The following is a 13163-nucleotide window of genomic DNA, read 5'->3' as shown; positions in this document are numbered from 1 at the left end:
GCCTGGCTCAGGGCTTGAACCAAGAACCTTCCGGGCTACTGTTCCACCACTCAAACCATGGCTATATAACCTCTTGTAACACAGTAGGACCTCACAGACGCAAACACATCTGGAATGAAGGTTGTTTGAAATACTGATATGTTTGAAACGTTGAAATATTTTGTATCTTTGAGGTTTGTACTGTATGTGGTCAACATGAAAACAGACATCACAGAAGACTCTCCATGGCGCAGCCCATATGACCACTCACATGAGACTCTCCTGGTTGTTTTGTGTGTGTGAAACTTTTATTGTTTCTTCAGTTTATTTAATAAAATAAGCAACAGTGCTAACATACAGGAAGACATTACAGTATAAAAATGAGAAGCAAAGCTCGACTGGTGCATTAATTCTACCATTGAAAGGATGAAGGAAAAACAACAAAAAATACTCAAATTGAAGATCAAGAATTATTATTATATATATTTTTTTTATAAACGCAAGATAAAGCTATCCTGTATTCTAATGGAATAAACAACTATGGATCTCCTAAAAGTCAACAGGTAGAATGAGTAGTCTTCGTGACTTTGTTTTTCGAGAAACGGGTTAAGCATATTCACAGTCTGCAGACCTAGAGGAAGAAAGAAAACCGATTGAAAAATATTCCACAAAGATTTAAAAAAAAGGGCAATCTGTAATTGCTACATCCATCCAATGAACTTTTCAATTAAATGATCTTACAAGAACATAATATATCTTCCTTTGACTAGGTAAAGATAATAGACATCTCGTCAACGGATTAAAACAGTGCTTTTCTGTTCATCCAACAGAGTAGTTACATGCGTGCTTTCACATAGAACCGGGTTTCCCCCCCCCCGAATTACATTCAGCCATGGGCTGGTTTTTCTTTGAGCGGATGGTCAACAGATATAGTATGACGAAAAACAGAATGATTTTAAACCTCGATTACCTTGGGATACGATCACATACAGTGCCTTCAGAAAGTATTCACACACCTTGACCTTTTCCACATAAAAACAGATTTTTTTTGTCATTGGCCTTCACACAATACCCCATAATGTCAAAGCGGAATTATATTTTTAGAAGTTTTTACTAATTAATTAAATATGAAAAGCTGAAATGTCTTGAGTCAATAAGTATTCAACCACTTTGTTATGGCTTAAATAAGTTCAGGAGTAAACAGGTGCTTAACAAGTCACATAATAAGTTGCATGGACTCACTCTGTGTGCAATAATAGTGTTTAACATCATTTTTGAATGACTACCTCATCTCTGTACCCCACACATAAAGATAATTGCAAGACTCATGTTAAAAGGAACCACCAGCTTTCATATGTTCTCATGTTCTGAGCAAGGAACTTAAACGTTAGCTTTCTTACATGGCACATATTGCACTTTTACTTTCTTCTCCAACACTTTGTTTTTGCATTATTTAAACCAAATTGAACATGTTTCATTATTTATTTGAGGCAAAATTTATTTTATTGATGTATTATATTAAGTTAAAATAAGTGTTCATTCAGTATTGATGTAACTGTCATTATTACAAAAAAATAAAAATAAAAATCTGCCAATTAATCGGTATCGGCTTTTTTTTGGTCCTCCAATAATCGGCATCGGCGTTGAAAAATCATAATCGGTCGACCTCTACATTCAACCACAAAGACCAGGTCGGTTTTCCAATGCCTTGCAGAGAAGGGCACCTATTGGTAGATGGGTAAAAATAAAATAAAAACAGACACTGAATTTCCCTTTGAGCATAATATAGTTAATAATTACACTTTGGGTGCTGCATCAATATACTCAGTCACTACAAAATTACAAGCGTACTTCCTAACTCAGTTGCCGGAGAGGAAGGAAACCGCTCAGGGATTTCACCATGAGGCCAATGGCGACTTTAAAAGGGATACTTCTGGGTTTTTGCAATGAGGCCATTATCTTCTTCCTCAGAGTCAGATAAACTCGTGGATACCATTTGTAGATCTCTGTGTCCAGTATGAAGGAAATTAGAGGTAGTTCTGTGAGCCAATGCTAACTAGCGTTAGCAGAATGAGTTAAAGTCCAGATTTCCAGTCATTCTGCTAATGCTAGTTAGCATTGGCTCACAAAACTACCTCTAATTTCCTTCATACTGGAAACAGAGATCTACAAATGGTATCCACGAGTAGATACTCTTTGCCGAAGTATCCCTCTCAAAATATTTAATGGCTGTGATAGAACAAAACTGAGGACGGATAAACAACATTTTATAGTTATTCCACAATACTAACCGAAGTGAAAAGAAGAAACCTGTACTGAATAAAAATATTCCAAAACATCCATCCTGTTTGCAATAAGACTTAATGTCCTGAATACAAAGCCTTATGTTTGGGGCAAATCCAACACAACACACAGCGAAATTTACACTGGCCTCTTCCACCGGGACAAGATGGGCATGAACTATGTGAGAATGCTGTTCATCGACTACAGCTCAGCATTCAACACCATAGTCCCCTCCAAGCTCATCACCAAGCTGGGGACCCTGGGACTGAACACCTCCCTCTGTAACTGGATCCTGGACTTCCTGACGGGCCGGCACCAGGTGGTGAGGGCAGTCAACAACACCTCAGCCACGCTGACCCTCAACATGGGGGCCCCTCAGGGGTGTGTGCTTAGTCCCCTCCTGTACTCCCTGTTCATCCACGACTGCGTGGCCACCCATGACTCCAACACCATCATCAAAGTTTGCTGACGACACGACGGTGGTAGGCCTGATCACCGACAGCAAAGACACAGCCTACAAGGAAGAGGTCAGAGACTTAGCAGTGTGGTGCCAGGACAACAACCTCTCCCTCAACGTCAGTAAGACCAAGGAGGCCTATAGGAGAAAAAGGGGAGAGCCCCACCCCCCTCCACGTGCCTGTTGTGGAGGGGGTTGAGAGCTTCATGTTCCTTGGCGTCCACATCACTAAGGTCCACACAGCACGACAGTGCCTCTTCCCCCCTCAGGAGGCTCTCGGATCCTCAAAAAGTTCTACAGCTGCACCATCGAGAACATCTTGACTGGCTGCTTCACCGCTTGGTATGGAAAATGCATCGCCCTTGACCGCAAAGCGCTACAGCGGGTGATGCGGACAGGCCAGTACATCACTGGGGCCGAGTTCCCTGCTATCCAGGACCTCTACACCAGGCAGGCAGTGTCAAATGAAGGCCTGAAAAATTGCCATAGACTCCAGCCATCCAAGCCATAGACTCCAGCCATCCAAGCCATAGACTCCAGCCATCCAAGCCATAGACACCAGCCATCCAAGCCATAGACTCCAGCCATCCAAGCCATAGACTCTAGCCATCCAAGCCATAGACTCCAGCCATCCAAGCCATAGACTCCAGCCATCCAAGCCATAGACTCCAGCCATCCAAGCCATAGACTCTAGCCATCCAAGCCATAGACTCCAGCCATCCAAGCCATAGACTCCAGCCATCCAAGCCATAGACACCAGCCATCCAAGCCATAGACTCCAGCCATCCAAGCCATAGACTCTAGCCATCCAAGCCATAGACTCCAGCCATCCAAGCCATAGACTCCAGCCATCCAAGCCATAGACTCCAGCCATCCAAGCCATAGACTCTAGCCATCCAAGCCATAGACTCCAGCCATCCAAGCCATAGACTCCAGCCATCCAAGCCATAGACTCCAGCCATCCAAGCCATAGACTCCAGCCATCCAAGCCATAGACTCCAACCATCCAAGCCATAGACTCCAGCCATCCAAGCCATAGACTCCAGCCATCCAAGCCATAGACGCCAGCCATCCAAGCCATAGACGCCAGCCATCCAAGCCATAGACTGTACACGCTGCTACCGTCCGGCAAACGGTACTGGAGCATCTGCGCTCGGACCAACAGGCTCAGAGACAGCTTCAACACAACACACACTAGACTATATACAGTGGGGAGAACAAGTATTTGATACACTGCCGATTTTGCAGGTTTTCCTACTTACAAAGCATGTAGAGGTCTGTAATTTTTATCATAGGTACACTTCAACTGTGAGAGACGGAATCTAAAACAAAAATCCAGAAAATCACATTGTATGATTTTTAAATAATTAATTTGCATTTTATTGCATGACATAAGTATTTGATCACCTACCAACCAGTAAGAATTCCGGCTCTCACAGACCTGTTAGTTTTTCTTTAAGAAGCCCTCCTGTTCTCCACTCATTACCTGTATTAACTGCACCTGTTTGAACTCGTTACCTGTATAAAAGACACCTGTCCACACACAATCAAACAGATTCCAACCTCTCCACAATGGCCAAGACCAGAGAGCTGTGTAAGGACATCAGGGATAAAATTGTAGACCTGCACAAGGCTGGGATGGGCTACAGGACAATAGGCAAGCAGCTTGGTGAGAAGGAAACAACTGTTGGCGCAATTATTAGAAAATGGAAGAAGTTCAAGATGACGGTCATTTCACCCTCGGTCTGGGGCTCCATGCAAGATTTCACCTCGTGGGGCATCAATGATCATGAGGAAGGTGAGGGATCAGCCCAGAACTACACGGCAGGACCTGGTCAATGACCTGAAGAGAGCTGGGACCACAGTCTCAAAGAAAACCATTAGTAACACACTACGCCGTCATGGATTAAAATCCTGCAGCGCACGCAAGGTCCCCCTGCTTAAGCCAGTGCATGTCCAGGCCTGTCTGAAGTTTGCCAATGACCATCTGGATGATCCAGAGGAGGAATGGGAGAAGGTCATGTGGTCTGATGAGACAAAAATAGAGCTTTTTGGTCTAACTCCACTCGCCGTGTTTGGAGGAAGAAGAAGTATGAGTACAACCCCAAGAACACCATCCCAACCGTGAAGCATGGAGGTGGAAACATCATTCTTTGGGGATGCTTTTCTGCAAAGGGGACAGGACGACTGCACCGTATTGAGGGGAGGATGGATGGGGCCATGTATCGCGAGATCTTGGCCAACAACCTCCTTCCCTCAGTAAGAGCATTGAAGATGGGTCGTGGCTGGGTCTTCCAGCATGACAACGACACGAAGCACACAGCCAGGGCAACTAAGGAGTGGCTCCGTAAGAAGCATCTCAAGGTCCTGGAGTGGCCTAGCCAGTCTCCAGACCTGAACCCAATAGAAAATCTTTGGAGGGAGCTGAAAGTCCGTATTGCCCAGCGACAGCCCCGAAACCTGAAGGATCTGGAGAAGATCTGTAGGGAGGAGTGGGCCAAAATCCCTGCTGCAGTGTGTGCAAACCTAGTCAAGAACTACAGGAAACGTATGATCTCTGTAATTGCAAACAAAGGTTTCTGTACCAAATATTAAGTTCTGCTTTTCTGATGTATCAAATACTTATGTCATGCAATAAAATGCAAATTAATTACTTAAAAATCATACAATGTGATTTTCTGGATTTTCGTTTTAGATTCCGTCTCTCATAGTTGAAGTGTACCTATGATAAAAATTACAGACCTCTACATGCTTTGTAAGTAGGAAAACCTGCAAAATCGGCAGTGTATCAAATACTTGTTCTCCCCACTGTGTATATATATATATATATATATATATATATATATATATATATATACACACACTAGACTACATACACACACTAGACGACATGTACACACACACCCTATGCTGCTGCTACTCTGTTCTTTATTTTACTCGTATTATTATCTATCCTGATGCCTAGTCACTTTACCCTGCCTTCATGTACATATCTACCTCAAATACCTTATTATTATCTATCCTGATGCCTCGTCACTTTACCCTGCCTTCATGTACATATCTACCTCAAATACATTATTATTATCTATCCTGATGCCTAGTCACTTTACCCTGCCTTCATGTACATATCTACCTCAAATACATTATTATTATCTATCCTGATGCCTCGTCACTTTACCCTCCCTTCATGTACATATCTACCTCAAATACCTTATTATTATCTATCCTGATGCCTCGTCACTTTACCCTGCCTTCATGTACATATCTACCTCAAATACCTTATTATTATCTATCCTGATGCCTAGTCACTTTACCCTGTCTTCATGTAGATATCTACCTCAAATACCTCATTATTATCTATCCTGATGTCTAGTCACTTTACCCTGCCTTCATGTAGATATCTACCTCAAATACCTTATTATTATCTATCCTGATGCCTCGTCACTTTACCCTGCCTTCATGTACATATCTACCTCAAATACCTTATTATTATCTATCCTGATGCCTCGTCACTTTACCCTGCCTTCATGTAGATATCTACCTCAAATACCTTATTATTATCTATCCTGATGCCTCGTCACTTTACCCTGCCTTCATGTACATATCTACCTCAAATACCTTATTATTATCTATCCTGATGCCTAGTCACTTTACCCTGCCTTCATGTACATATCTACCTCAAATACCTTATTATTATCTATCCTGATGCCTCGTCACTTTACCCTGCCTTCATGTACATATCTACCTCAAATACCTTATTATTATCTATCCTGATGCCTAGTCACTTTACCCTGCCTTCATGTACATATCTACCTCAAATACCTTATTATTATCTATCCTGATGCCTAGTCACTTTACCCTGCCTTCATGTACATATCGACCTCATATCGTATGTCTAAACATTGATCTTGTACTGTAGCTTCATTCTTGTGTACTTTATTTTTATTCCTTGTGTTACTATTTGAATTGTATGATTATTTTTAAACTCTGCATTGTTGGGAAGGGCTTCTAAGCAAGCATTTCACGGTAAAGTCTACACCAGTTGTATTCGGCGCAGGTGGAAAAATACAATTCGATTTGACACTGGGATACAAATTCACCTTTCCGCAGGACAATAACCTAAAACACAAGGTCAAATATACACTGGAGTTGATTACCAAGATGACATTGAATGTTCCTGAGTGGCCTAGTTACAGTTTTGACTTAAAATAAGCTTGGAAATCTATGGCAAGACTTGAAAATGCCTGTCTGACAATGATTAACCATCAACTTGACAAAGCTTGAAGAATTTTTTAAATAATTAAAGTGAAAATATTATACAATCCAGGTGTGCAAAGTTCTCAGAGACTTACCCAGAAAGACTCACAGCTATAATCACTGCCAAAAGGTGATTCTAACATGTATTGGGTACTTACTTACTTACTTGTATTAGATATTTTCCGCATTTTATTTAATATATTTGCACGTTTTGTTTTCACTTTGTCATTATGGGGTATTGTGTGTTGACAGGCGAGATTTGTTTGTAATCCATTTTGAATTCAGGCTGTAACAACAATGTGGAATAAATCAAGAGGCATGAATACTTTCTGAAGGCCCTGTTTACCTCTATTTATGCATGGTAATACTTGGCAACAGATCTCCTAAATTTAAAATGATTTGAGCTGATTTTCTGGTGATTTTACAGTCTTATGTCACAAAAGAAACACACATACACTACATGGCCAAAAGTATGTGGACACCCGCTCATCGAACATCTCATTCCAAAATCATGGGAATTAATATTGAGTTGGTCCCCCCCCCTTTGCTGCTATAACGGCCTCTACTCTTCTGGTTAGACTTTCCACTAAATATTGGAACATTGCTGCTGGGACTTGTTTCCATTCAGCCATAAGAGCATTAGTGAGGTCGGGCGATTAGGCCTGGCTCGCAGTCGGCGTTCCAATTCATCCCAAAGGTGTTCGATGGGGTTGAGGTCACGGCTCTGTGCAGGCAAGTCAAGTTCTTCCACACCGATCTCAACAAACCATTTCTGTACGGACCTCGCTGTCAGTGTATTTTTTTCTTTAACCTGTATTTAACTAGGCAAGTTAGTCAAGAACAAATTCTTATTTACAATGACTGCCAAACCCTAACCTGGACGACGCTGGGCCAATTGTGCACCGCCCTATAGGACTCCCAATCACGGCCGGTTGTGATAGCCTGGAAAGGAACCAGGGTCTGTAATGACCCCTCTAGCACTGAGATGCAGTGCCTTTGACCGCTGCGCAACTCGGGAGCCCGAAATGCTGTAGCGTTAAGATTTCCCTTTACTGGTCCAAACCAATGAAAAACAGCCCCAGACCATTATTCCTCCTCCACCAAACTTTACAGTTGGCACTATGCATTGGGGCAGGTAAGGTTCTCCTGGCATCCGCCAAACCCAGATTCGTCCATCGGACTGCCAGATGGTGAAGTGTGATTCATCACTCCAGCGAGCGTGTTTCCACTGCTCCAGAGTCCAATAACAGTGAGCTTTACACCACTCCAGTCGACGCTCGGCATTGCGCATGGTGATCTTAGGCTTGTGTGAGGCTGCTCGGCCATGGAAACTAATTTCATGAAGATCCCAACGAACAGTTCTTGTGCTGACGTTGATTCCAGAGGCAGTTTGGAACTCGGTAGTGAGTGTTACAACTGAGGACAGACGATTTTTACGCGCTACACGCTTCAGTACTTGGCGGTCCCGTTCTGTGAGCTTGTTGTGGCCTACCACTTCACAATAACAGGGCAGAAATTTGATGAACTGACTTGTTGGAAAGGTGGCATCCTATGACGGTGCAACGTTGAAAGTCACTGAGCTCTTCAGTATGGTCTAGTCTACGGACAATGTTTGTCTATGGAGATTGCATGGCTGTGCGCTCGATTTTGTACACTTTTCAGCAACGGGCGTGGCTGAAATAGCTGTATACACTAATTTGAAGTCCACATACTTTTGGCCATGTAGTGCGTATGTATGAGAGATATGATGTGATGAGAAGAATCTCAAATATATTTTCATTTGTTTAACACTTTTTTTGGTGACTACATGATTCCAAATGTGTTATTTAATAGTGTTGATGTCTTCACTATTATTCTACAACGTAGAAAATAGTAAAAATAAAGAAAAACCCTTGAATGAGTAGGCGTGTCCAAACTTTTGAATGGTACTGTATATATATATATATATATATATATATAAAAAAACTTGGGGTCCACCTATTGGGGAACTAACCAGGATATAAAACATACGTTTCGTAACCTCCAAATAACTACCCGTATTAATAAATAACTACCGGTATAACTACTAGCCCTTTCTCCTAACTATAATAAACAAAGACAAACCATTACACAAATGCCACTCCAAAAACACATGGCAATACTCTATCAAATTAGATTATTAAGAGAATGTAATGTACATACCTATAAATCAAGAAGCACGGGGTGAGGGCAACGATCTTGTGTTTTTAGAAATACTTAGTGCGGTTGAGAGCTCTCTGAGCTATCTGTCCGCTCTGGTCGGTGATTTTCTCCCAGTCCGTTTGACCCACCACAAAGCCGATATCACGCTTGCGTTCTGCATCCTTCTGCTCTTCCAGGTCAGCCCAGCGAACCTAGACGACAGGAAGGAAAACATCCAGCGGGGTCACGAGCAGGAAATGGGTCATGATTGCAATTTAAATATTCCAGTAATTTTGTGAAACAGTATTTAGGGAGCACATCAAACCACATTCTCGCCAATAGATAATCCTGTTTTTTGTGATGAAATTATCTGCTTTAAAATACAGAGATTGACTTGTCACAAACGATACAATTTTACTGTAATCCTGTTTTTTGTGATGAAATTATCTGCCTTAAAATACAGAGATTGACTTGTCACAAAAGATCAAATGTTACTGTCCGCAAACCATATTATATGGCCAGTCATTGTAAATAAGAATAGACTTGCATGGATAAATAAAGGTTAACAAAAAAAAAAATGCATGAATAATATTAGACAGGATGGAGAGGTTTTGGGTCTGTTAAACAGGAAACGGGTAAGACGGGATATAATAGTGTATGCCACTTTACCCTCTTCTTGCCGGGTTCAGAGTGGCGTGTGGCGTAGTCGTCCGGCAGCTGAAGAAAGTCATCCATGCCTGCCACGTCGTCTCCCTCCCTCTTCCTCTTCCCCCCCATCACCAAGCCGTCCAGCTTGTCTGTAAGGAGAAGAGCGCTCGCCACGTCACCTCACGACTCAGCAAAATAATAAATACTTGCTACTTCACTGACGTCATGGTCACCGTGACGACGATGCCCGACACCGCTTTTAAATTCTGTATAACGCCATTATCTTGCTCCATCTATAAATATTTGTAAAAAATTTGTAAGAAACTTTCCATGTTTTCCAAATGTATTACCAAGGATCCCCTCTCAAAGAGTTGTCTCGTCTCATTTTGATTTTGAAGCTAACGGTGTGCGGTTTAAAGCAAGTACAAATTCCTTTATAGAACATCTTGTTTTTTTTTGTAAATATAAAGTGCCAATGTTATTTATTTGAAAATGTACTATTTTAATCTGTGTGTGTTTTGATCAGATCATTTGTAATTCAGCATTTATGCACATTTGTCTATACTAAGGAGGAGACTGGAAACAGTTCAGACCACAGGTGTCAGACTCATTCCATGGAGGGCCGAGTGTCTCTCGTTGGGGACCACCAACCGTTACATGTATTTGAACCAGTCCAGAGCAAGCAAACCTGATTCAACTTACCAACTAGTTATCAAGACATTGACTACTTCAATTATCTATTATTATTTGACCCTGCTGGTCATCTATGAACATTTGAACATCTTGGCCATGTTCTGTTGTAATCTCCACCCGGCACAGCCAGAAGAGGACTGGCCACCCGTCATAGCCTGGTTCCTCTCTAGGTTTCTTCCTAGGTTCTGGCCTTTCTAGGGAGTTTTTCCTAGCCACTGTGCTTCTACACCTGCATTGCTTGCTGTTTGTGGGTTTTAGGCTGGGTTTCTGTACAGCACTTTGTGACATCAGCTGATGTAAGAAGGGCTTTATAAATACATTTGATTGATTAAATCAAGTGAGCTAGTTTAGGGCAACAACATTGTCAAAGTCTGGGAGTCCCGGAGAAGAAGTTTGAAAACGACTGGTTAAGAGGATGGAGGTGAAAAGGGTATCACTGTGGAAAAAAAGGGCACATCTACTGGAAGCTATAGTTGTTAGTGAACATCATGTACATTGCACATTGCATTCAGGAAAGTATTCAGACCCATTGACTTTTTCCACATTTTGTTACGTTAAAGCATTATTATAAAATTGATTAAATATAACAAGTTCCTCAGCAATCTACAGACAATACCCCAAAATGACAAAGCAAAAACAGGTTTTTATACATTTTTGCAAATGTATTAAAAACAAAAAGCAGAAAAACCTTATTTACATAAGTATTCAGACCCTTTGCTATGAGACCCGAAATTGAGCTCAGGTGCATCCTGTTTCCATTGATCATCCTTGTGATGTTTCTACAACTTATTCGGAGTCCACCTGTGGTAAATTCAATTGGATTGGACATGATTTGGAAAGGCACACACCGGTCTATTTAAGGTTCCTCAGTTGACAGTGCAAGTCAGAGAAAACACTAAGCAATTAGGTCGAAGGAATTGTCCGTAGAGCTCAGAGACAGGATTCTGTCAAGGCACAGATCCGGGGAAGGGTACCAAAACATTTCTGCAGCATTGAAGGTCCCCAAGAACACAGTGGCCTCCATCATTCCTAAATGGAAGAAGTTTGGAACCACCAAGACTGTTCCTAGAACTTTCCACCGTGCCGAACTGAGCAATCGGGAGAGAAGGGCTTTGGTCAGGGTGACCAAGAACCTGATGGTCTCTGACAGAGCTCTAGTTACTCTGTGGAGATGAGAGAACCTTCCAGAAGGACAACCATCTCTGCAGAACTCTACCAATCAGGCCTTTATGGTAGAGTGGCCATACGGAAGCCACTCCTCAGTGAAAGGCATGACAGCCCGCTTGGAGTTTGCCACCTAAAGACTCTCAGACCATGAGAAACAAAGATTCTCTGGTCTGATGAAACAAAGATTGAACTCTTTGGCCTGAATGTCAAGCGCCACATCTGGAGGAAACCTGGCACCATCCCTACGGTGAAGCATGGTGGTTGCAGCATCATGCTGTGGGGATGTTTTTCAGCGGCAGGGACTGTGAGACTAGTCAGGATCAAGGCAAAGATGAACAGAGCAAAGTACAGAGAGATGCTTGATGAAAACCTGCTCCAGAGCGCTCAGGACCTCAGACTGGGGCGAAGGTTCACCTTCCAACAGGACAACAAACCTAAGCACACAGCCAAGACCACGAAGGAGTGGCTTCGGGACAAGTCTCTGAATGCCCTTGAGTGGCCCAGCCAAAAGTCGGACCTGAACCCGATCGAACATCTCTGCAGAGACCTGAAAATAGCTGTGTAACGACACTCCCCATCCAACCTGACAGAGCTTGAGAGGAGAATGGGAGAAACTCCGCAAATACAGGCGTGACAAACTTGTAGCATCATACCCAAGAAGACTCGAGGCTGTAATCGCTGCCAAAGGTGCTTCAACAAAGTACTGAGTCAACGGTCTGAATACTTATGTAAATATCATAGTTTTTAAAAGTTTTTTTATAAATTAGGAAAAATGTCTAAAAACCCATCTTTGCTTTGCCATCATGGGGTATTGATGAGGGGGAAAAACTATTTGATACATTTTAGAATAAGGCTGTAACGTAACAAAATGTGGAAAAGATCAAGGGGTCTGAATACTTTCCGAAGGCACTGTATATGGAATCAAAGACGTGTTTGAAATCATTCCATTCACCACATAGCTGTTAGTAAACATCATGTACATTAGTAAGATCAGAAAACAAAGGGAATACCTACCGAGTTTGGCATCAGAAGTGTCCATCTCCCATTTGCTTTGTGGAATGTAACCCTAAATTATACAGAGAAGACACCGCAAGGGTTAGGCCTCTGAGCGTCAAGGAGCTAGGGGTCAGGAGGAGGATGTGAATATATGAGAGAGAGAGAGACAGAGAGAGAGACACAGAGAGAGAGACAGAGAGAGAAAGACAGAGAGAGAGAGACAGAGAGCGAGAGCGAGAGAGATGGGTTTTGGTGACGGAGAGAAGGCGTTGAAATAGTTACGTTAATCAAACAATATCAGTACAAATCAGGAGAATCGTAAGAACGACACGACATGAGACAATATAAAATATTTTTTTAAGACGTTGGCATGCAAACATGTCAGATGTCATTATGACACCTCGTGTTGAGAAGATTTGCCTTTGGCGTTAGCCATGATCAAAGCATTTTGAGACACTTCAGAAAACAGCTAGTTGATAGACAAGCTATCCTACTACAAGTGCACAACTAGATTTGATCAACA

The 13163-nt window shown here is 42.2% G+C and overlaps 1 protein-coding gene across 4 annotated transcripts in view; it reads right to left on the bottom strand.

Moving 5' to 3' along the window:
* Positions 1 to 265: 265 nt before the first annotated feature.
* Positions 266 to 13163, bottom strand: part of LOC139582484 (YLP motif-containing protein 1-like) — a 58796-nt gene continuing 45898 nt past the window's right edge. For all 4 annotated transcript variants that reach the window (XM_071412535.1, XM_071412537.1, XM_071412536.1 and 1 more), the window contains 4 exons: positions 12659 to 12710; positions 9806 to 9933; positions 9158 to 9348; positions 266 to 610 (listed from right to left, as the gene is read on the bottom strand). In XM_071412535.1, the coding sequence (XP_071268636.1) occupies positions 9202 to 9348; positions 9806 to 9933; positions 12659 to 12710 (327 nt within the window). In that variant the 3' untranslated portion in view covers positions 266 to 610; positions 9158 to 9201. The remainder of the gene's footprint in view (positions 611 to 9157; positions 9349 to 9805; positions 9934 to 12658; positions 12711 to 13163) is intronic.

Source organism: Salvelinus alpinus, chromosome 8 (assembly GCF_045679555.1).
Source record: "Salvelinus alpinus chromosome 8, SLU_Salpinus.1, whole genome shotgun sequence".
In the NCBI taxonomy this organism is placed as follows: Eukaryota; Metazoa; Chordata; class Actinopteri; order Salmoniformes; family Salmonidae; genus Salvelinus; species Salvelinus alpinus.
This window is presented reverse-complemented; position numbering and strand designations above follow the sequence as displayed.